This window comes from Heliangelus exortis, chromosome 10 (assembly GCF_036169615.1).
Source record: "Heliangelus exortis chromosome 10, bHelExo1.hap1, whole genome shotgun sequence".
Classification (NCBI taxonomy): domain Eukaryota; kingdom Metazoa; phylum Chordata; class Aves; order Apodiformes; family Trochilidae; genus Heliangelus; species Heliangelus exortis.
This window is the reverse complement of record NC_092431.1, coordinates 16,876,719-16,902,005: the sequence shown is the minus strand read 5'-3', so window position 1 is coordinate 16,902,005 and position 25,287 is coordinate 16,876,719. Positions and strand designations below refer to the sequence as shown.

Below are 25,287 nucleotides of genomic sequence, written 5' to 3'. Positions count from 1 at the left end.
AAACCTCGTTTTGTAATAATTTACAAAGTCTACACAGGCTTTGGGTTAACTGATTCCCATAATGTTTGCTATGCTACACTTTTGAAAGGAATGAATTACTTTTGAATGAGATAGTTGATTTGCTTGCAGTACTTTGTAACTAGATATATATTTATAAATTCTATTTTTAAAACCCAATTTTATTAATAACATGCTTTATGTATACGAAAAAATGTTTCCTTAGAAAACCCTCATCTTTAATTGCTCAAGTATCTTTCCAGAATTAAATATACTGGTAATGGAACAAAATGTTTGCCTGGCTATTTTTTTGACTTCTCAAACTTTATACAGTTGACCTTTAGCACAGAAACCCAATGTTTGATAACGCATGGCTGATAGTAATGTGACATATAATTAGTATGTGTAATTCTTCTGTGATTTAAACCAGTTACACCTTTTTTGGTGATTATGAGAGATGGTACATAACGTTCTTTGTAAAAGTAGATGCAAAATTTTCGAACAAGAATGTCCAAAGGGGTTAAAAAAATGAGAAAAAATTAAGTTTGTGTAAATACATACTAGCACATATACATGCTCTCTTTTAGAGATTTCTTTCTGGAAAGCCATTACTGAAGAAGCTGTCTTCCTTACAGATACAAGTATTCTGTACTTCACTGAGGCAGTACAATGACAAATACTGAAATGTTAAAAATAGATCAAGCTTTAAGAATCCCAGATATTTTCATATAACAAAGAGTGATTTATGTGGGCTCATTTTGCACTTTGACAAAATATAGAGGCACTTTTGTACTATGATTAGCAAGGGTGCTGATGTCAGTTCACTTGTCTAGCGTTGAGCTTTATTCTGCTGCTAAATTGTGCTTTGTACTGTAATCCAGAGAACCTTTGTATCTGCCTTATTAGTGTGTAGTTTATGGAATTGCTTTTGTTTTTGAATATAAGCTGTGCCAGTTTCAGTGACTGTGACTCATAAGACTGAAATAAACATTCACATATGCACTCTGTGAAAACTCCTCAAAAATAGTAGCAGGTGCTGGTAGCTAAATTCAGTGTTTTGAGTACTTTGTAGTTCCTATTTTGTAGCCCAAAGGACTGAAGGCAAATTCTGTTAAGCTGGTTGATTTTCTGAATTTTAAGTCATACTTATTAATGCTCAACAGACATTATCAGGATTGCTAAGAACCTTTTACTTGCTAACTCAGTTCTGTAAGTGAACTTCTAGAAGAGCCATGCTGGGTTGACACAGTGGTGATTTTTTTGTTGTTGCTTTGTTTGTTTGTTACACAAACCATGAGACAAAATGCATAGTGCCCTTATCACTTTTCTATCTCTATCTGTTTCCTCCTGACTTAAGCTTTGGAAATTTCATTCTGAATGTCTGAAGGCTGAGGTTAAAGATAAAGCTAATTTCTGAAGAAAGTAAGTTTTGCTGTTTTGCTTGTAACAGTTATCTGTGGTCAACCTTATCTGGAGAGAGAGATTCCCATACTGAAGCTTCCTGTTATCCCAGCACCTAACTTGTCACTTGATTTGGAAACAGGAAACAAAACAAACTTTGCCAGTGTTTTTGGATCACTTTTAAACAGTGCTTAACAGCCAGAAGGTGCTTGCATTTGAAATCTAAGTTGAAGGAGTTTCATGTGTTACATCTTTTACCCAGTTAAACTTAGTGCTGCCATGGGAAATAGTGGCTTGAGACCTTGGCTTGATTCACACAGCTCAGCACATAAAGACAGATGCTGTATACACAACTATAATAAATGTGCTTGCTTTATAAAGTCTCAAAGTTATCCTTAATTCAAATAATTTTTAGAGTCTTGTTAGTTGGGGAATGGATCAAAAGCCTTATTTGAGCTGTTTGGCATTTTTCCCTTTCTCCTGTTTTCTGTGTTATCTTTCCAGAATCGTTTTCTAAGCTTCATACCCAAAAAAGGCATTTCCCTCTTGACAATGAGGGGTTTGTGAGTCTCTTGCAATGCTGACGGCACTAGAGGGGAGCTGGAAGATGGCAGTGCTGTTCTTGCTCTTTGTCCTTTATGTCCTCCCTCCCCTATAACAGCTACATAAAAATGAAATGGAAACACTTTGGTGCCTCAAGAAAATGGGTCTGAATCTTTTTCTTATGCTTAGTAAGAAACTCTTGGTTTCAGGCTTGACATCTGGGACCATCCTTGCTGATTTAATTCCTTTCCTTGGTTAGCATTCAGCCATGACTTGCTGATCTGACTGTGCTAACCTGGCCTAAAGGACAACTCACTGACTTGTTTTATTTTTCTATTTCATCTATTATTTCCTCCCTTCCACATGGCTTGCTGGCAACCTCCTTTGAAAAACTTAAAGAAGCTTTAAATAGGGTGCCTTGGGGCATAGTATGAGTCTGCAGTATATCACTGCATTGGTTTGCCCTGGTCTCCAGCTTTGCTGAAAAATGTAAAAATAACTGGACAAAACAGTGATGGGTCCCTATTGTATCCAGGGTCTGCTTTCAGATTTGTCCCTGTGAATGCAGTGCAGTTCTTCTAGTGGGCAATGGCATCGTGTCAAGTTTCTTCTACTGTGCCCATTATCCTGGGATTTGTGCACATAAAGAAGCTTACAACATAGAATTCTGTATTGCTGGTAGAGATAATATATTTCTGTACACAGAGATTCTAGAGAACAATTTCTTTAACAAGTATTATTGTAAAATATTACTAGGTTCTTAGTGCAGAGTTCTCACAGCATGGAGGCAAGTGTACAATGTGAGTCTTATCTCTTCTTTAGTGCAGGTCACTTACTGTTGAATATCAGTGAAAAATTCAGAGTTAAAGTGCATCTTCCCAAAGCAGCAGATACTGGAAACAAGACACTATAGAGCATGTAAAAATATATATAAATTTTTTTTATGTCTTCCTCATGCCTGTGTCAGCTTCCTTTGGAAGCTTTTTGTGTTTGCTGTTTTTTTCCTCTCCCGGTCTCCTCCCCTTTTCTTTACTGAATCAGTCCTAACTTATTTTGTAAATAGTAATTAAATCATATGCCTCCTTCTTAGAAAAAAAAAAAAAAACAGCCAAATATAGAAGAAATGAACTGTAAAATACAAATTTACTAATCCTCTAGTCCATTGCTGTAACTGTACATTAACAGATGGTGTTAAATGTAGGTAACTGGTGTGTAAACTCTTGGAGTTAAAAAAGAGCTATTTATTTGCTCAACCCAGGTTGAAACCATAGATAACAGATAGCAGTCTTAAAGTATGATTTCTTCTAATTTTTCTCCCTTTTTTCTCTCCAATTTTCAGGCATGGAAGAGGAGATGGTTTGTGCTTCGCAGCGGCCGCTTAACAGGAGATCCAGATGTATTGGAATACTACAAAAATGACCATGCCAAGAAGCCTATCCGTATTATTGACTTAAATTTGTGTCAGCAAGTGGATGCTGGATTAACGTTCAACAAAAAAGAGTTTGAAAACAGTTATATTTTTGATATCAACACTATAGACAGAGTTTTCTATTTGGTAGCAGACAGCGAGGAGGAGATGAATAAGTGGGTTCGATGTATCTGTGATATCTGTGGGTTCAACCCTACAGATGAGGGTAAGTTCTGTTGGTTTTTCTGAGAAAGTTTGGTGCCTACATGCAATGAATGTTTCAAAGATCAGATTACTATCTTTAGCTGGCATATGTTTTAAAAGTTGTGTGCATTGGCTATGAAACTTCCTTGTTACTCTGAAAAAAAAGCAAGTCAGAGGGACATACTAAGAATTTGTTACAGATTAATTGTTCTGTAGAACTTGGATGATGCTTTTCTGTTTTGCATGATCTTAGGTCTTCAGAGTATAGGAAAAAATCTTTAAATAATGCAAAGCAGAAGATGAGCATCATCAAAGGAATCCCATTTGGTATAAAAACATTACGGTTATGCAAGCAGGAATGAGTGCAAAATGTCAGGTTTCTAACATTACCATTTCCAACTGCTCTGCAAGTTGGAAAAAAAAAAAATCTATATCCACCCCCTGCCGATTGAAACAAACAAACAAAATACCTTGGAGTTCTTTGCTATCCAGCTCTAATCCCACTAAAATAGACATTGTGTGAAAATAGCTTGTGAGAAACAGGGTGGTGTGTTTAATTCCTGCTAATACCTTGTGGCCATTGCTTATCCTGAATCCATCCTTATTTATTTACTTACTTTTCCTGCATTCCTTGTGGAGATTTGTAGGTTGCATGACTTGCTGTAGCTCTGTGCACAGTCCCAAGAAAAGATTAAACAGGAGCAGTAAGAGGGTTATTAATAAAGCATGCCTAACTGAAGGGGCTAGAATTAAATCCTTGAGTTCTATAGGGTTGTGAATTAAGGGAGGTGGAGAAAAATAAGGCTTGCTTATCTTCTAATCTTCAAAAATGACTGGGAAATGTTGTTGCTTTCTGAAGAGGGGCCCTTTTTTTCTCCTTATTGCAGTTTTGAACTAAAACTTTGTCACGGAAGTTTCATCCAGGAACTACCACTCTAATAGCAAATTTAGGGTACTTGTTTTGACAGTTCCAGCATATTTTTATGACATTCTGAATGTAACCAAGACCCACAGCATACTTCTAAGAGTGATGGCCATGGGATGCAGCATTCAGTCTGCCAGGAATCTGTTATGGATAGGAGAGAGGTAGGCAGGGGGTTGTTTTCAGTGGATTATGCACTAGTGTACCCCTGCAGCTGGAGGCTCTCAGAAATCACTGGTTCTGGGAAAAAGTTGGGAACCTGGGATGTCAGGAGAAAATGTGTCCACATGGCAGCTCTTGTGCATGTGAGACACAAAGGAGCAAATGTCTGTGGGGAAAGGAGGGGTATGGTCCCCCTGAGGCCACAAGGCCTTTGCTTGCTGAGAGCTGGTGTGTTGCTAATCCTTAATTTTCTGTTGCCATGACATCTTCTGTTGATGTTAGGCCTTCTGTTGAACTGAAGATGAAACCTGCTATGAATGCAGAGGGAAAGGGCTACACCCTCACAGACCTTTTGGACCAAAACTGGTTTTTGCTTCAGTCACTTGTATCAGTAACTTAACCCAATTATATTCTCATTGTCTGTTTCCCTGTAGGCATTTCAGCTTTGTCTGAATCATCCCAGCACCTTTACTTTCCTTAACTGAAATTTGACAGTGCTGTTTTATGGGTTTATTGATGTCTTGCAATGCATTGAGGGAGAAAACACAAAAATCAGTTGCTGAGTGTCTCTTTATTGCCAAGTTCTTATTTTTACAAGATAAATCTTCCCACTAATGGAAGAGCAAGTCTTAAATGTACTTCATAAAAAATGTGTTAACCTGCAATTTGTTTTGGAAAGTTAAAGATTAGGTGATGTTGGCAGAAAGCAATAAAAAAGCCTATTGTTGTAGTATGTATGTAACAAAAAACTAGATAGCATTTGATGTAACCAACCTTGCCTTTAAGCTTTGGAATTGGAAGACAGTTTTCTTTGAAGCTGGACAAAATGTCTCTTGCCAGACTGGTTAAGGGCCTTTTTATGAGAGGACAGTTTTTGACATCCTTTGCTAGAGCAAGGACTGCAGTTGCCACTGGCCTTGCTCTTGTTGCTTGGAAGCCCAGCCCGGTTGTCTCTTTGGACATATAAAGAAAAGAATTAAGAGATGATGGTGGTTAATGCTATTAGAAAACAAACGTGGAGTTGTTGTTGTTGTTATGGTGTTGGAAGGAGTGAGGGTGAGTTAATCATAACCATGGAGAGACCAAAAAAGTAAAGATCACTTCAAACTAACTCTCAGTGGCTCCTTCCATAATTAATGAAGACTTGGGAATTCCTATGATGTGAAGTTTGTATTCTCTTTTATTCCTTGTCTTAAAAATGAGTACTCAAAATAATTTCTAACTGTAAATTTTTATTGTGGTCTTCCAACTAGCAATTGATTTATAGATGTGAAATCTGCTCATTCTGCAGATTTGCAATGTTACATTTGTATTTGGACAGAGTAGATACATGTTCTTTAGTCATATTTACAAGCCATTGGGTCTTCAGCTTTCTGATTGCATCACATTATAGTGTGATCTGTAATGATTACAGTCCAATTGCATTATGTGGCTCTTTATAAAGACTTCCTTTTAAGGAAGGGTTTACAGTGATTTAGGTCTTTTATAAAAGATGGAAGCATGAAGGAAATACTTTATTTCTTAAATAAGCTCAGTAATCCTACACTTGTACAGATATTTCTGGGTACTTTTTTGTTTTCTTCAGCTAATACTTCTCCATTTGTTTTCAAATGGAAGCTGTAGGTTGTTTGCTTCTGTAGCATCTTGTGTTTTTAAAATGCACATGTGAAGGTTTGGAGAGCCACATGTGAGCATGAGGGCTGGGTTTACCACTGAGTTTCATACTGCACATTTACCATTAATATTTTGCCTGTAAGGTCATAATATAATGGGTCATTTAGAGGTTGAAATGTAACTATAAGCAAAAATGTGTTGCCAGTGTTTTGTGCACTTTTAAATGCCAATGAGAGACATTCTGGGATGGGGAGACTAAATGGACATGGAAAATGACTTTTCTCCTCTGCCTGGTGCTGTGGAGACCCGAGTCAAAGTGCTGTGGTCTCAGCTTCAAGAAAGGTGAGGGTAAATGTTTAAAGAGTAGTAGAAATAGAAGAAATGGATTTTTAGAAGTGATCAATGAGGAGAAAACTTGAAGGATTTGGTTTTTCTAGGAAGAAATAACTGTCAGAAGAGCTGACTTTCAAAGAATAAAAAGCTGTGGTAAGCAGGACATGGATCAGTGGTTATCTGAAGCAAGAAGTAATTTTTTTCTTTTCTGTGAGCAATGTAAGGATAAAGAAAAATGTTCTAAGGATTTTTAAGCACAGGCTGTGAAAGGCTTTCCCTAGAATTCAGTAGACATCTGTGAGGAATGTTTTATATGTGATCCAGCTCCATATTTTGGTGATTTAGTGAATTGCGTGCTTAGCAGAGCAGGGGAAGGAGGAAATAATCTGACTATATGCAAACATGTTACTTGCATGTATTCATTTGAATAAAGATAGCAATAACAAAGTAAATCAGAAGAAATAACCAAGTCAAGCAGAAAAGAAAAAGAAAAGGGAAGCACAAAACAGAGATGTCTACAATTACATTTACACAAATAATTACATGTTCTATAGAAAGCTTCTGTCATCATAAGGACTATACTTTGAAAGAGTTACAGCTGTCTTCACACACAACACTTTTGAAGTTTGCAGGATTTCTGTCCAGGCAGCTGCTGTCTGGTGTATGCCTCTCGTGCCCCACATTTTGAACAGTAAAATTACTTTCAGATCATAATTTTTTAAAATTGTGTTCTGATAATACATGCCCTGTAGGTTCATCATGGCTTGAGTGTAGTATCAGTGGCTGACAGGATGGACAGAAATTCACCCTCCCATCCTAACCCCTTGTATTCTCTTGAGTGGTCAGGCATCATAGAATCACAGGATCATTTGGGTTGGAAGGTACCTCTAAAGGCCATCTAGTCCAACCTCCCTGTAGTAAGCAGGGACATCTGCAACTTGATCAGGTTGCTCAGAGCCTTGCCAAACCTCACCTTGAATATCTCCAGGGATGAGGCTTCAACTACCCCCCTGGGCAACCTGTTCCATCATTCCATTACCCTCATGGTAAAGAACTTGATCCTAATATTCAATCTAAATCTACTCTTCTCTAACTTAAAACCATTGCCCCTCTTCTTATCACTACTGTGCTGTGTTGGAAATCTCCATATCAGATCAGGATGCCCCTATGCTGCTTGTAGCACAAGCAAGGAAGAGTAAACAGGCTCTGCTATTAAGAACATACTGCCTGCAGTAAGAAGCATCAGCACAGGAGCAGAGGCAAAGCTGAGGTGGTCATTGCCTGATATCCAAAGCAGAAAGAAGACAGCAAAGATTGAGGTCTGTGACTTCAGATGATGTGGTTAAAGGGTGGGTGGCTAAGTGAGATGCTGGTGAGCAGAGCACAAAATCTGGAGCAGTAGTTCTTCCCCTACAAGTATATGAGAAAAAAAAAAAATCATCTATTTAAGAGGTAGAATTTATCATCAAGAGTGCAGTTGGAATCTTCAGTGTTTGGGGTCATTATCTTGAGTGGCCAGCTGCATGTGATAAAAACTCTTCCTGGAAATAAAATAAAATAAAAATAAAATATCCTAGGCAATTAATTTTCTCTGGTTCTTGCTGAACACCTTTTTGAGGCCTTAACATCACCTGGTGAGTTGCTAGGAGAAGGGGATTGTGAGGGGGTAGGTTGGAAATCTGTTGTGCAGATTGCTGGTTCTCAAGGCATGAGGTGCTGTGAAGGACTCAGTGAGCACTGAAACCCCTTCTGCAGCACAGAGGTGATGATGGTTCCAGAGAACATGATGGAGCCCCAGCTGGGGAAAATCACCATGCAGCTAGGTCAGCCTGCTTTGCAAGGAGGGCTCTGGGCTATTTTAATGAAGAAAAAACTCCAAATGTTTTAATGTGGTGGGTTTTTTGGTGTTTCTCTTCACAAGCACATACAGAAGTGTAGTCTATAACAGGACTGAGTGTTTGTCCTGCCTCACCCAGCTCGTGTGCCATCTGAAGATGGAGAGAACAGGCTGCAGATGCTGCTTTTTTCCCCCTCATTTTGAATGGATAGTCTTCAAAAGAAAAGTGCAGGTGGAGAGGAGGAAGAAATTCTAAGTGGAAATGCTTTTGGCATTTTCAAATTTTAAATGGGTAACAAAAAGTGCAGCTTAAAATTACATATGAACTGCAGGTAGCAACCAGATTTTAGATGTGAGCTCAGGAAACTGGAAACTTCAGCATGTGATAAGAACTTGAAACAGTCATGTTTCTGGTTTGGGTGCAGGAGACAGGGTTGTCCTGAGCATAATATACAGTGAGCAACTGCTGAATTCTTCATTAGTGTTCTTTAAATAGGGTGTTATCTTCAAAGAGAGATACTTTGAGATTATATTAAAACTAGAGCAAACAAACTTACAAAGTGCAAAGCAACTTTTTATTCAAGTATTTTAAAGGATTTTGTTTGGCTATAGTAGAAAGGTTCATAATGGAGACTTGCTGCATAGACTTCTTATTGAGCATAAGCTGATCACATATGCTGAAAACTAAACCCAGAGTCCATGCATCCTCTGGGCTGGATCTGGCTCACATCTATTGAGCTGAGCAGGCTCTGTGTGTGCACATCAGCACATCAGCTTCTGCTCTGTGCATGCACATCCACACATGTGGCCCTTTGATTCTTTGATATTTCACTTGAAACTATGTAGAAGCTGACACTGGAGGAAACTGTTCCATTTCAGGATGTATCTCATCACATTAAGCAGCACAGATAATAACTTATCAGACTTTATTCCTTAAAGTGACTTCTTTTCTTGAAAATTTTTATTTTTTTTATATCACAGCTTCCACAGTTGTTTCTGTAAATTTTTGTCCAAGGTTCTTGCTGCAATATTTTGTTGGCCTTTGGTTCTTTTACTGTTAACATCTGCATCATAGTAAATGGATTTAATGAAACATCTCAGAAGAACAGTAGAATCACACGATTGCATATCTGTTGCTGATTCACTGTTGCAATGGGAAAATCCCATTTCTATTTTAGTCTTTCTACCTACAATCTGCCAAGAATGCATTTTCTTACTTTGATTGCAATTTTCACATTTATAGAAACGTTTGTTGTAATGAGGCTCCAGTGTTTTGTTCATTATGAGAACATTTCAAGTATTTACATAATTAGAATATCAAGAGACTATTTATTATAATGTAGAAAACAATTTCTTTTTGCTCTCATTTAAAGAAACAAAGCACAAAACCAACCCTAAATGCAAACTCCCACACTTGGAACTCCTGGATTTTTCATAAAGCACAGATATATGAACAGGTGGAATAAAGTAAATGAAGATCCTTTTATTGTTTTGTGTTCAGAAAATGTTCTTTTTTTAACTCATTAATTTTAGTGATAACTTTATTGGGGAAATACAAAAATGGTTACAAGAAAAGAAGTAGAAATTCTGGTGAATATGATGAGTGTAGCTGCTTTCAACAAACCAACTGAGAAAAGATGAAACACTTGCCCTGTTTTGAGAAAGCTGCTTGTTCTAGCTGTACTGAATGCAGGAATTATAAAAACAAAATAGGATTCTTGTTATAGTCATTTGCATGTCAAATATTCTGGATGTTTTGTTTTTCCAGCTCCCAGTTATTTCAAAGCAGTCCGAGTGTCTGAGCTCTGGGAACAAACCAAATGACTTGGAGTGCTCTTTGGTGTGCAGATGACCCCTTCCCTAAAAATCCTTCCCTAAAAGTAGAGCAAGTTGATGATTGTACCCTTTGAAATCTTAACTGGCTGCTGGGAGAATCTCATTCCTTCATATCAGCTTCTGAAGTATGTGGCTAAAGAGAATATTTGAGAGGCTACAGATTGGCAAACTGTTAATTTTCTCAGTGATGAAAGTCATTAACATTATTGTTTTCTTCATGGCCCAATTTGTAATAGCTTCAATGCACAAAGCATCTAAGAGGTAGCCTAGCAGTGAAGTGTAAGACTAGATTCAGTTGCTCTTTAAATCAGGCATTAGCCTATGCTATTTAACACATAGAAAATGCTTGCTATGAGGATGAGTTTCAGATCAGAAAGTTAGAATTTCAGTGCTTTATCCACTGCAGAAAAGAAAAAAAAACATCCCAACCAAATCCCCACACCAAAAAGCCCACAACAGATCTGTAGGAGGACTAAGATTTTGTCAAGTGGTATCTGTGTCAAAATAAGTGAGGGAACTCATCGCAAGGAAAGTAATATTATTATTATTATTATTATTATTATTATTATTATTATTATTATTATTATTATTATTATTATTAAAAATAATCCCTAATAATCCATTAACATTAATGAGCTCCAGATCCTTGCTCAGAGAAGAGAGCATGAACCTTCTGCACAGTGGGGCAGTATTGCCTTTAATACTCTGTAGCAATCAAAAGGGAAACGATTAGGCTAGGAACCAGATAAATTATTATGTCTCCATGAATCAAAAAGGTGTCTCTCAGACTTTTTTTCGTTTATACAATAGTTTCACTTCTCAGGAAGGAATCAGTAGAGCTAGGGAAGGTGTGAAGGTGAAAGGAAAACCAGATCAGAGATAAAGGAACTTCCGTACCATGAAAAATAAAGCAGCACCAGCTCAGTAAAGCTGGGACAGAAGTTGTGGAAAGTGGTGATTATGAATAGGAGGCAACTGTTCACTGTTGCTCTGAAGATGGGAGCTGAAGTAAATCAATTTTTAAAATAAAAGGAAATGTTTTTTCATGTCAGGCCTAACAAAGTCTGGAGATCACTGCTGCAGGGTGGTGGTAGAGGTGAAAAAATAGAAATGTACTGGAAAGGGGTTGGACAAATTGAGGGAAAAGCTTGTCAGAGCCTGGTTAATATAGGCTGTGGATCCCAAAGCTATAGAACCCCCAAGGCTAGGACAGCATGGAAGGTTTCCCTTGCTGCTTTTGCTCAGTCTGTCTGCAGTGGGCCAGTGTCTTTAGCCTAATGGTCTTCCCCACCTTTCCTCCTTCCACCAGTTACAAGTACAGCCAGCTTTTAACTTCTTTCCCTCTCACACACTATTTTCCTACTTCTCCAAGAAAGTAACTCTTCTTTTCTCCAGACTTGGTGGGTACATTGGTCCTCTTTCAAGCTACTTGTTTATATTTTTCCCTGGAAAGTTATCCTTGAGTCTTGTCATTCTTCCTGTGAATGGTAGCACCAGGTTTGTTTAAATGCACCAGCCTCGTGTAGGCATGCATCTTGCTGCATACCTGCTGAGCTCTCCTGACTGCCTCTCATCTGATTGACACACCCATCTTCCCTGGAAGTTGCAGGGACATCCTGTTGGATTTCTTTTTTTTTTTTTTTTTTAATTGGTGCCAAGCAGATCTAATGACTTGAAGGTCGTGTAGTGAGGGTCAAGGAACAGGGGTGGTGACTGTTGTGCACTGAAGGCCTTGAGGATCTCTGGAAGTGTGGCCAAAGAATAGGTATCTGACATAAACCTTTCTTCTCTGCTCTTATTTGTGCATAAATTTACTTATAGATCTCAGTTCTGGAGGGGATAGGAGAGAGAGCTACTTGTCCTTTCTCCCACTACCTCTTTTCCAGGAGCAAGTAATGCATGCCTGGGAGGTCCATTTGGGTACCTCTCTGTTCCTGCTGCTGAACCCCAGCATTAGGGGAATGAAGAAGTATCAGTAGGTACCTCAAATCAGCTCCTTCAAGCTCTTGAAGTTCCTAAATAATAGAAAATTGTTCATGTTTTAATATTTTAGCATGTAGCAAGTAAACCATTTTATTTTTGTGTGTGTGATCACTGGGTGCAGCCTGGTTTTGCCTTTGTTCAGCTAACTAGTTTGATGGATGCTTCAGGCACAACCTTTTATAAAAACATTTTTGTAGGTTATCCTACTTTTTCAGGTAGGTTGAGTTGAGGAATTTTCATACAGCTTTTCCACCCACATGGGTGTGGTGAGATTTAATTTCTGAGCTTGTATAAGTGCCATGGGAGTTCCAAGCAAGTGCTGCTGTTCCCATTTCCATGTCTAAGTCACTCATACCTAGAACTGGCAGCAGGATTGCTCTGTTCTGGTCTGCTCATGTGGTTCTTCCTCAGGTAGTGCTGGGAAGCAGAAACTGGATGAAGTTGCCTTGTAGTTCATACCTGGCCTATAAGCCTAACAGAAGGAGTCTGCATTGCATAATAATAGGTTCATTTAAACAATGCTAATAATCAGCATCTATTCTTGGGATGTGCAAATTGAAATGTACAATGAGTTGCAAGTAGAAGGGAGCCTTGATAATTGAGGAATAATTTGCTTAATTATGTTGTTCTTAGTCAATGCATCACTAAAGCAATGAAAAAGTTGCTTAATGTTCAACAGTGTCAATATTTTTCAATCTCCCAGATAATTTAATAGTCAGGATACATGTATTTGTGAAGGAAAAAAGAAGTTACTCCAGAACATACATGAATAGGAAGTGGATAAGAATTATGAAGACAAGGTTATTTAAAATAAAAGCCACAACACTCCTCTCTTGGCAGCCCCACCCCTCTGAAAAAAACACCCAACAAAACCAAACAACAGCAAACCACAACTACTTCATTTATTGCACTAATGTAAAAAGTTTGGGTATGTAATGAGGGGGCTTAGTGAAACATGATTCCTGTTGTACCTCTGCATGATTTTTCTGGTTGTAAGGGAACTTCCATTGCAAAAGCAGCTTTTTTTTTTCTGTTGCTTTTTGGATATTGGTTCTTGGCTGGTGACTGATCTTAAATGTTGAAGTGACCTTGGTCACAAAAGGATGAGCAAGTGCTGACTTATGTTTCCATACTCATGTACTAACCTATGGGCTTTTGTCTGCTCTTGGTTAAAACATCAGATTTGTGTTCTTAGCTTAGTGCAGCTGCCAGCATCTTTATTCTTCCTAGGACTAAACAACAGATTGAATAACCTGCTTCCAAGGCATCCTTAAGAAATTGATTAGTTTTCAAAAATACTGATTACTGATGATGAAGATTCAGACATAAATGCAAATACTCTGAAGCAGATTATTTTACATCCACTGATTTATGTCCACTGATTGTACAGTTTTTAATTAAAACTCCTGTCTGTCCTCATTCTCTAAGATTTATTTTTTGTAGCGTTGTAAGATTACTTCATTATTATAAAAAGAATGCTTTGCTGCTGTGTTTGCAGATGCTGTGAAGCCACCTGTCAGTTCTTTACAACCATCTACTGAGTTACCCTTGCCCATCAACACTTCACTGCCTTCCATGCAAGCAGAATCTTCCCTACCTCCCCCTTATCAGCTTATTAACATCCCCCCACTGGAGTCTTCCTCTGGTCAAGAAGATCCTCAAGACTACCTACTGCTAATAAACTGTCAAAGTAAAAAACCTGAACCTATGAGGTAAGTGTAAATTTTTTTTGTTAATAACACTTATTTGTATTATGGGCCTAGAACATTTGTGCTAAAAGCACTTTTTTATTGCCAAGTTATTGAAAATTTGGATGCAGATAATCTGCAAGGGGAAGCTGCCTGTAACTTTTGTTCCTTTTCTTTCTGTGCTTGAACTTTTTGCAGCAATATTAAGTTGTTTGCTCAGTGCTAGACATGCACTGCATTCTTCAAAAGTGTGGACAGCAATTGCCAGGATGAAGTATCAGATAAATGCAATGATCCAAGCATTTCATTGTAGCTTGGAGCACAGAGAAGTACACTTTCTTTGGCCAAAGCCTGGTGTGTTTAGTCCAGTCCAGGACACAAAAAAAGTGGTGAAATCTAGCTTTTCTTTTTTTTTTTTTTTTTTATTTTGATACTTTGTGCCCCTGGTTTGCCAGTTAAAAGCTTTTGTGGAAGGGATTCAGTAAAACATGCTGATATTTATTATCACCTGTCAGGTTACCACATCACTGAATATAGGAATCCCCAAGTGATATTTGTTGACTGTTAGTAACGTGGTTCAGACTCTCAAGCAAGAGTACAAGATAATTATATTATGATAACTAAGGATGCAGGAGGCTTAAACCACTCAGTTTCTGTGTTCTGATTTTATCTGTTTTCAAAGAACAAGTATTTAAAAAGACACTGAAATAAGCTTTATTTCTTACTGAGCAAAGAGTACCCACACAGTCAGTTGTCCAGAGAAGAGTGCAATAGGAAATTTTAAGCAAAGAACTGAGAACTTATACTGAATTAAATGTATATTTATTTCTCCAACTGCTGCTTCTAACAAAGAGTGGCACACCACCTCCTGCATAGAAGGATATGATGTTTATGGGAGTTACCTAGGAAATATCACTATGGTTTTTCAGAATGGATCATAGTGGCTGTCTCTGGAGCAGGCTGCCCAGGGACTTAGTGATCTCTGAGATTTTAAAAAAACAAAACCAAAACCAAAGAACCACAAATGAACTTGACTGGACAAGCTCCTAAGGAGCCTCACCTGACTTGGAAGTTGACTTTGCTTAGAAGTATTTGAAGAGCAGGACCAGGTAAAGTCTAGAAGTCCTTCCAGCTTTAGTATTCGGTAGGAGAACCTTATAAATCCATCTAGGTAGATTATTTTCTGTAGTAATTTTTTTAAAAAATCTGCTGGTTTGTTTCCCCAAAAATAAATATATCATACTCTTTTTGTGATTTCAGTCTAGTACATGGAGGGCTGAGGAAAGCTTCCTTTGAAAGTGTTTTGATGAGTATTTCACATACTCCCTTAGGGCCATACCTTTCAGTGGCGGTGCCTTCTTCAGCAGCGCCTTGATGCTCTGCCAGTTCTACCTGTGCCATGTGCTCTCCCTTGGCGTTTTTATCTTCCCCTGTGGTGCCTGAGGAGGTTCTTGCTCCATTTACAAAGGGTAGAAACCTATACACCCTTTACAGCCTTGGCTATAAAATGGAAAAATGAGCCTACAGTTTCTCCAGAGTATGGAATATGCAGGTTACAGAGAGCACGGCGTGTCCCAAAGCCCCCTGCAAGAGAAGGGGAAGCCCAATGGCTGCTTTCTCATTGTTAAAGGTTTCAATGTTTAGTGATGTTTAGAAGCTGATGGTGCTCAAAGTATGTCACTGTTCCTGCCAAAAGTGATAAAAATGATCAAACAGTTTGATACTGTTTCCAGCATGGCTTGGCAGAGAAATCTTCACTTTTCATTTCAGGGCCCTGGCTCATCAGAAATGTGTCTGAGTGCCTGCAAGGGATGGGCACAGAGTGGATTTCTAATATGTCCACATGAAGTTTTTTTAGGAATGATCAAGGTTGGCTTGTATAATTGACTTTCTGACCTGACTTCCACAGTTATGTCATGGGTGGATTAATTATAGGGCATATAGTCCATGAATAGCCTGCAAAATTCCTTGAGAAAGACACTGGTGACATAGTAGAGAGAAGTTCATCTGGGTGTTGGGGAAGACAGAAGGGTGAGTGGAGACAGAATGCCAAGGGAACTGAGGAAGAACTGAGCAAAGTCTTTGGGAGTGTAGAGATTGTTTAAATTATGTTGTCACAGGAATGTTTGATGACAGTGAAACACTGGCATTGTGTTTATTTGGAAATTATATGGCCTTAATTTTATATACTTATTATATGTACTTATTATATGTAAAAAAGTTCACTAAATATCTGTGTCCTTCTCTTAAGAAGGCTGTAATAATGAAAATTAACAGCAATAGTTAACCTCGATTTTCAGTTCCACTGGAAAAGACTGCTTATGTTTCATGTCTGTTATAGTAGATATTCTACTGGACTTGGGCTGGAATATAGAGGATAGAGACATTTTCCTGTAGAATGCAAGTTTTGTGTATTTGCTTAACATGTTTATAAGATGATCAGTTAGAGTGCACTCTGTGCACTGCCCCAGTCTCTGCATCCTTACAGGTGAAAAAAAAAAAATGGTTGTGACATTTTTCTATTAATTTCCAGACTTGGAAAAATGTATCTTATTAACTTTTTGTCCTTAGTGTAAATTACAGAGCTTAATAGGTGTAGTTAAATGGGCAGGTATTGTTGCTTGAATGGTTTATATAATTCTATGATGTTTTCCCTTTGGACTTCTGCAAGTTTCTTTATAGGTAATCTGGGAACCACTGAATTCTATTTGGGGTTCTTTTTTGAATGAGATGGATAACTGTGAAACATGGGGGAAGTATCCAAGCTGCCTCTTTGAAATTAATTTTTAAGTATTGTGGTGTTTCAGAACTAACAAATAATTTTTCAGTGCTTCTTTATTGTGTCATGCAGTGCACCATGTAGTGTTGGGAGAATATCTTGGACACAGCACTTGCAGCTGTAATAATCATGCTGGGTTTTGTCTAAAATAGTTTTATGCTATGATCACTGTTGACTTGAGAAAGAGAATTGTTCAACTACAGTCCTTAGTGAGATTTTAAGCTTCGTATTTGGATCTTAAATAAGAAAATGCAGCCAAAGACTGTTTCCAAGACCCTTATTCTTCTGGCTCATTCAAGAGGTATATTGAAATACTAAATGCTATCTTCCTCATCTTTCCTATGTTTATGAAGCAGCCAAGGGTCACCCTTTCTTTCAGAAGAAGGGCAGGAATACCTGCTATTGGAAGATTTTGAAAGTAAAAAGATTCCACTGCAGTGAGTGAACAGTAGCCATTCTTGGAACGTGTGTGAGAGATTAATCACAGAGCCATGAACTTGCCTGAAAATATTGTTTGTTTGAGATGTGTCTTGCATGGTGTTCTGCCTTTATTTAACAGAAGAAATATATAACTTTAGCTCCCATTTTGAGGAACCAGAGCTGGTTTGTTTTTTATTTATAGAGCCATATTTTTACTGTGCTTGCTGTTTGTGTCCCATACTAATGGCACACCAGCAGTTTTACTTCCACTTTTTCCATAGTATTTGGTTGAATAGGTCATCTTGATTCCTGCAGATAGAACAAGAATGAGCTTGAAAGGATGAGTGGTCAAGCCAGACTGAATAAAGCATATTCAAAAATGGGATTAATATCCCTCAGACTAAAACAACTTGAATACTTTTTTCCTGGGGCTCTGTCAAGAATTAGTTTTTAGTATGTGAGGGCAGGCTTTTTATTGGGCTCCCCCTGCCTCAGTACCTCACCTCTCCCTTGTGCATGTTACTGTCTGGTCCTTATATTTCATTAGACTGTGCAGTAGTCTCTTATTGATATGTGGAAAGAGATGTGAAGTCCTAGTCCTGGGTAATGAGTAGTTTGGATACTTTTGCATAGTTTACAAAATATGCAGATATGTGATGCCCACATGTGATAACACTGAATTAATGTCAGTCATCAGCTACATATGAATAGAGTGAGAAGTTAGCATTATATTATCTCCAACTTTGCCATTATTTTAAACTGAGGCATAAAATCATTAATACTTAATAACCAACTGTTAGTGGAATATTTAAGCCAACTGTTTTTTTGTTGAGCTGTTCTGAAGTACATAGGAACGAAACAATATTTTCTGGTAACTTTTAAGTTGCAGAAGTCATCGAGCATCCTGCAACTGAAATCCTTTTGAGAATATGCTTAATGAGAGCATTATCTTCTTTTTGGGGGGTCAGTTAAACTAATTAGAGATGAGTGTTCAGAGTCACCTAAAAAGCAATTCCAAATATTAACCAAATCAAAATTAGTGTACTTTTTTAAATGGAAAAACTAAGAACAAGCTAATACAAAAATGCTGATCCATTTAAATCCGGAGAAGGGCTCACAAAAGCTGCTCATACTGATGGAAGATTTTATCTCTGCTATGAAACAGAACAAAAACCAGTTGGTTAGGTGAATGATAGCTGTCTTGACTGCAGATGTCCAGTCTAAGCTAATCATGTCAGTTCCCTTGACAGCTGGCAGAGAGGCACTTTGTGAGTGATTCATTGGGTTTAGATGGATATCTAAGATGAACAGCTTGTGTTTCAGACAGTCTCCTTTCTCCAGTGACTGCAGAGGAAACCTAAATGAATGGCTAAACTGGATTCCTTTCTCCTCAGCTTGCCAGAACCCTGGGAGATAAATCCAGCTGTCCCCTAAGAAAGAAAGTTTTGTGCAATCTTACTGATAAATTGAAATTTGAATAATAACTTAAGGTTGTGATAACTTCGAAGCAGAGCACCTCTTAAAATAAGGGAGAAAAGTGCTTTTTGTGGTAGTCATGCTGTCAATTTTAATGTAATTTATTCCTTAGAATTTTCATAAATGGCATGGTCCATTTGCTTATTAGAGCTTAGTAAGAGTAGTGTAGCAGCTATTCGTTGAGACACATGCATGCTAAAATATGTGTAAATTAACACAGCAATGAAAATAGAACATAACATGGCATGATTGATCAAAAAGTACATGGACTGCATTAACTCCACCCATGTTAGTATGTTACCAGTGTCTTGACTTTCATCTAAGCAAGAAAAGCAAGAAGTCAGACTGATAATAAAATTTCTGTGCCTGGAGCAAGGTAATGGGAGAGATTTACAAAAAAAAAAAAAAAAAAAAAAAAAAAAAAAAGCAAGCAATATGTGCAGTATGTTTACATTCCATGTAAGTTTACTGGAACTGGTTAGTGCCAGTATTAAAAAGTGCTATTCTCATAAAAGGTGGATTTTCCAAAGAAATAAAAGGTAAATTGCTGTACAGTTCTATCTACTGCCACGGCCTTAACTTGCATTCAAGACAAAAGCACTCTGCTGCACAGATGTCCTCTATTTGTTTGGGTGTTTTCACCCCAAAGATCATGCTATCTTCCTCCTATTTCTGTTTTTATCTGTTGTTTCTCTCTCCTCTACCTATTTTGAACCAGTTTTGTATGAACAGAAGATAGCTTTAGGCATGTACTTAAGAGTATTATAAGCAGTTATGTTTTTCCCTGTAACTTTTTTTTTTCCATACTGATTAGAACTTGCAAGCACTGCAAACCCAAGGACTAAGTGTGTTATTTTCTGCCTTTAAAAGTGCCGTTAAGCTCTGCTCCTGGAAATCATTTGCTTTCTGAAACATCAGCTTGTTGTTTATCTGCTGCTAAAGCTCCTCACTTGTGTTACCTGTTCCACATGCATGGATTTCTATGTCTGTAGTTACTTAGGATCCTTCTTAAGTACTACTGTTTGTTTAATAAATGAGTTCCCGCAATACGTTTTAACAACAAAATAAATTGGAAGAGACTGATAGACTTTTTAGTTGTTTACGTTTTAAATGTTGTATTTATTATTTGTAATGTTTGTTTATCTTTCTGTGTTATCAACATTTTAAATCTTATAATCTCATGTGTAGATCTCACGCTGACTCTGCAAAATCCAGCTCTTCTGAAACAGACTGCAATGATAACGTGCCCTCCCACAAAAATCCTGCTCCATCAGCGAGCAAGCATGCTGTGAATGGATTTTTTCAGCAGCAAGGTGTCTATGACTCTCCACCTTCTCGTAGTGGGCTGACACTGGCAGACTGCAGTCTTTATAACCTGCCCAGGAGTTACTCACAAGATGTTCTGCCCAAGGCAGCTTCTCCATCTGGGACTGATGCAGAGGGAGAGCAACACGTTTTCAATACCCCATCAGCAACATCTTCATTAGACACACAGATGAGACACATCTCCATTAGCTATGACATTCCCCCCACACCTGGAGGTACTTACCAGATTCCACGAACTTTTCCAGAGGGAACTCTGTCTCAGACTTCAAAACTGGAGACTATTCCAGATATTCCTCCACCTCGGCCACCCAAACCTCACCATGCTGCAGACAGATCCCCCGTGGAAACGTGCAGCATCAGTCGTGCTGCTTCAGACACTGAGAGCAGCTACTGCATCCCTACAGCAGGAGTGCCCCCTTCACGCAGCAATACCATTTCAACTGGAGATCTGAATATCTTCCGTAAAGGTCAGTGTTCCCTGTTTTATCCAGCTCTTCCAGATTTTTTTGTGTTAAATGATGTAATCTCCTGATGAGTGATGAGAGGGTTGTTTCTTGCCTTTTAAAACAAGCGTGCGGCCCTTCACGAAGTGGTATGTGGTTGTAAGACTTAAAATACAAAAGAGGAAAAAGAAAAGATTATTAAAGGAAACATCAGAACAGCAAGGCATAGAACTTCAGTAAGGGATTGTGTATATTGTGTGTATTGCACTGTGGCTTTTTGTCTTGGCTAAAATCTTTGAAGGCCTAGACGTGTTTATGTGTTACCCATCTTTAGAAAGCAGCAGTAAAGAGCAAAGCTTTTTTTGTGGTTTTTTGTTTGTTTGTTTTAATCAACTCATAAATCTGAGGCCCATACTGCTGTCATCAGTCTTTTAGAACAACAAAGTAAGGATAGCTTACAGTGGTCCAAATGTGCAGAAGCTGAGTGTATTTCATAAAAATCAGTGGGACTTGAGAGCACCCAGTGCTTTGAGACCAACTCTTTTCTGGTGACCACTGCCACTGACCTTTAATTTTCTCCTTGTGGAAGATATGCATGCTGCAGTTCTTAAACAAAATGGAAGTTGTTCCTTACAGCCACCTAAATGTCATTGATCCAGATGAGCTAGTGCATATCTCTTACTGTGTTTCCTTTAGCAGGCTGGGTATATTTTAGGTCCTAGCAAATCACATGGAGCTACTCTTACTTAAAGAGTATGGTGGGTTTTGGATTGGTTTTTTCTTCCTATTCTTATTCTCTGTTTTAAACTCAAGAAATGCAACAAGAGATTGGGAAGCTGATATTTATTGCTGGAGAGAGCAGTTGTTTAACTACTCTTGGGGGAAGACTTTTGGTCTTTTTTAAGGTTTTTTGTTTTGGTTTTTTTAAGGTTCCTGAGGCCTTCCACTGTTATTTTTACAGAGAAATTTTAAACTGGTTAAAGTCAGTGCTAATGTAAGGGGGGAATTTAAAGGACAGTTGAGTTGTGCTAGGGATGGGATGGGATGGGAGGCTGATGTGAGGAAGATGGGGACAGCTTTGGACAGGAGGCAGTAAACAGAATGGATATGATCATACAGAAGCACAAACAGTATTATCCAGTTTATCTTCCATTTGCTTCACTTTGCTTATTTTGTCTAATATTTCTAAGTTTTTCTTACACCAAAGCCAAGATTGTCAGCCTCAGGAAAATTAGCCTTTCTGAAAATCCTGTTTTAATTCGGTGCTTAATAGCAGAAGTGTTCAGCTTTTTTCTGAGGTGGAAATCCCCCAAAAAACCCAAACTTCAGCATCGTTTTTTTGGTTTTTTTAAGGGCAAGGTGGTGATAAAAGCCAGAATTTGCCCACAGTTTCTGTCTTGCCATCAGGAGGAGGGGCATACCTGTTGCAGGGTAAAAAAAATCTGTCATCTGCATTGGGTGAGCAGGACTTGGGGAGCCAGATATCTCACAAACACCTCTGCCCACCAGAGGAGCAACCAGAAACCTGAGGACATTCTTAATGCAGACTGCCAGGACCATGATCATAGAGAGCTCTTTGGTTCTGTAGCAGTTTGTTCAAACTGAAAGCCTCTGGGGAGCTGAGAGCAGGGATTCACCTATTCCTGCAACAGATTGTATCCTGTGTAATCAGCACTTTCCAAGGGAATAGTATTAGTCAGAAAACCTTTCTCTGGACCCAAGATTACATCTCCTCTTTTTTATTTTAGAATATGTTTTTCTGAGGGCCTGGTGTCTCAAAACCCACTCTTACATTAACTGCTTAGACCTGTATATTGGAACAGAACACTTTGCTGCTTCTTTAAAAGGACGAATAACTTTTTCTTTTTCTTTGTGTTTGTTTGTGAACACAGTCCTCCCAAGTATATAAGATAAAATCTATGAGCCACAGCTTCAGGAGCAGTCAGTAAATAACAACAGACTCTGGATGCCTGATGCCAAGTGACAGGAACAGGAATGATAAATAGACACTTTCTCTTCTTTTTCTTTAGAAATTAGTTCTCAAGACTGTTATGATATTCCACGAACGTTTCCGAGTGACAGATCTAATTCACTGGAGGGCTTCCATAACCACTTTGTAAGTATGACTTGAGATGATGAGAGGCAACAGTGACAATGTTTGGATGTTGTTTGTTCCCATGTAAAAAAGCAAGCCGTGCAGTGTTTGTGATTTTATTTTATTTTATTTTCAGTAGTATATATTAATCTGAGTAGATTAGGTTAAAAAACTCATATGATTCACAGCTGATTGCATAACTTATTTTGTTAAAGGAAATATATGTTAATTCTAGAAAAACAGAAGCATGTTGACAGTGGGAAGTGTTTCAAGTGAAGAACTAGATGAAAATTATGTCCCAATGAATCCAAACTCTCCTCCACGACAGCATTCCAGCAGCTTCACTGAACCCATCCAGGAAACGAACTATGTACCAATGACACCAGGCACCTTTGATTTTCCATTATTTGGAAAGCAAGTCCCTCCTCCTGCTCACATGGGTTTCAGGTCCAGCCCAAAGACCCCTCCCAGACGGTCAGTACCTGTTGCAGAGTGTGAGCCACCACCAGTGGATCGGAACCTCAAGCCAGACAGAAAAGGTGAGGAAAATGTCCAGTAGAAGTTTATTTTTGTCAGCTTCAGAAAATAACAGCTCTCCCAACTGCAGATTGCTGGAAAATTACTGCGTTTTTAGAACTTCTAACAAAATAATTTTTTTCCTATGAAATAGCCATAACTTAAAGTAATTCTAGGATTACTTTTAACCTTGTTAAAGGATCACAATAGCCATAAAATACAAGCATAAATTTAAAGTTTATTGCTGTAGTTACTAATGAAAAAAAGAAGCAGCATTGTTAACACTCAGAAGTGTGAGTTTTAGTCCTTATGCACAGAAGACAGACAGCCAACTTGATGGAGGAAGAGCACACAAAGCATTTGATAGGATACAAATCTATAGTGATAACAATGCTTTGTTACAAGATCAGTACACATTTGCATCGCACAAAGTAGAAGTTAAAAGTAAGTTATTTAACTATTTTGTTATTTGCTTCTGATGTAAACATTGCTAGAAGAAAGGAATTGTTACAGCAAGAAGGAGTTGTTTATTGTGCTGCTTTTTAGTCCTACTCAAAGTATTCAATGACCTTACAGATTCTTACATAGTGTAATTCTTACAAGTGTGTTCAAACCAAGGAAGAATTAGATTGAAGAAATAATGCTTACCACCAAGTAGCTAAAGATAAATCCTCATTTCAGTCTTTAAAAGCAAGGAAAATCACTTGATGTAGGAGCTGCTTAGTACTTAAGTGTTAGTGGCCACGTGGGGCAGTCATTAGGAACATGTTTCACCTGTGAGCTGTGAGGTTACCACAATTCTTTTCCTCAGAGTCCTGATGGAAGGAAGGAGCTGCTAATTCAAGACAGCTCTTAAGATACATTTGCCTTATCACAGGAGCTGGATGCTATGCTTATGTTGAAATTTATATAAACTGTACTGCTGAAAACTTCCTTGCCTTCATAGAGAGAGTGTGGTAGATTAAACAAAGTCATAAAGCTTTATGTGGGAATACTTTCAACTGGTCAATGTGCGGAAGAGAACTGTTATGATAGCAAGAAAATTGGAAAAAACAAAGTTATAGAGGACTCCTTTGAAGCTATCCTAAGAAAACCCATATTGGTTTATTTTTCCTTAAAATAAGGATTATTTGTTCTTAAGAAGCAAGGAATATACTGTTGTGGGGTATTTTTAAGAGATACTTGTATAGAGAATTTCTAATATCTAGCTTAGACTTACCAGTTAGCATAAAATGTTGTATTAGTCACCCTATCTGAAAACATAGGTAAGTGCTTAAGGAACTTATTTCCTCAGTATGAAGTTGTTCAGCAAAGATAATTAAGTATTGAAGAAGTGGGAACTAAAGAACATTAGGTCAAGTGTCTGCATTATTTTGTATTTCACTAAATCATAGTTTTTAAATTATGGGCTTGAAAAATTAGTATTTACATTGAAAATGGCTGGTTTCATTTCTGGGAAAACTTAAAGGCAAATATTCAGATGATATAAAATATTCACTAACTAAACCTTTAAATTAGTATTTTTACAACTAAATGAAAACAGCTTGTAACTAAGTAGCAAATACCATTATGATACAGATTATCTCAGTGTGAAATGGGCAGTACTACCCCTAGTTCTTGCTGTCCATCATCAAAAAACAAGAAGTGGCCTTTTTCAAGACCTTGGCTCTCTGCTTGTGTCTAGTTTTTTGTTACCAGACAATAGTTCTGCTTAGTTTGTGAGAAATACTGGACATTACAGATTGTTGAAAGATGAAACTGGAACACAGTCTTCAATAATCATGGAGCTGCCTTAAAATATTTTCTCTGACTGGCCAGTTTGTGTATTTGACTGATAAAATGTCAGACCTTCAAAAGAAGTAAATTTCTATATTGAAAAGCTTTTCACTTCTGCTACTGGCAGTGCAAAGCAGTCACACAGATGTCTGCTGGGGAAGCATCTCTGCTTTTGCATCTTTCTTCTTGAAACTGAATTAACATTTTGCATCCTAAAAGTGGTGTGTAAGATGCCTGCTTCACTCCATCCTCAAATGCTTACAGCTAGAAAGACCCAGCTAACACTGGGGAAAAGATTTTTAGGTGGACTAACCCACCTCTTAGTGCGTGTAGGGTATAGTATAGGGTGACTGGCTCTAGTTTTTGCCTGTAGATTGTTAGAAGCTGTTACCACTGTAAAATATGTTTGTTTAGTATAGTACAGAAGATAAAGTGATTTTAAAGTAAAGCTGTTCCTGAAAGTAAATATTACAGAGTGAGTGTTTATGAGCTTAAAAAAACTTTAAGATCGTGAGCTTCAACAAAAGG

At 38.0% G+C, this 25,287-nt stretch overlaps 1 protein-coding gene across 10 annotated transcripts in view; it reads left to right on the top strand.

Annotated features, from left to right (window-relative positions):
• Window positions 1-25,287, top strand: part of GAB1 (GRB2 associated binding protein 1) — a 95,906-nt gene that overhangs the window by 52,095 nt on the left and 18,524 nt on the right. For 5 of the 10 annotated variants that reach the window (XM_071753760.1, XM_071753757.1, XM_071753755.1 and 2 more), the window contains exons 2-7: window positions 3,281-3,575; window positions 13,739-13,952; window positions 17,061-17,144; window positions 19,792-20,396; window positions 22,403-22,488; window positions 22,703-23,006. In XM_071753760.1, the coding sequence (XP_071609861.1) occupies window positions 3,281-3,575; window positions 13,739-13,952; window positions 17,061-17,144; window positions 19,792-20,396; window positions 22,403-22,488; window positions 22,703-23,006 (1,588 nt within the window). The remainder of the gene's footprint in view (window positions 1-3,280; window positions 3,576-13,738; window positions 13,953-17,060; window positions 17,145-19,791; window positions 20,397-22,402; window positions 22,489-22,702; window positions 23,007-25,287) is intronic. The other 5 variants (XM_071753758.1, XM_071753753.1, XM_071753761.1 and 2 more) reach the window with 3 other exon arrangements.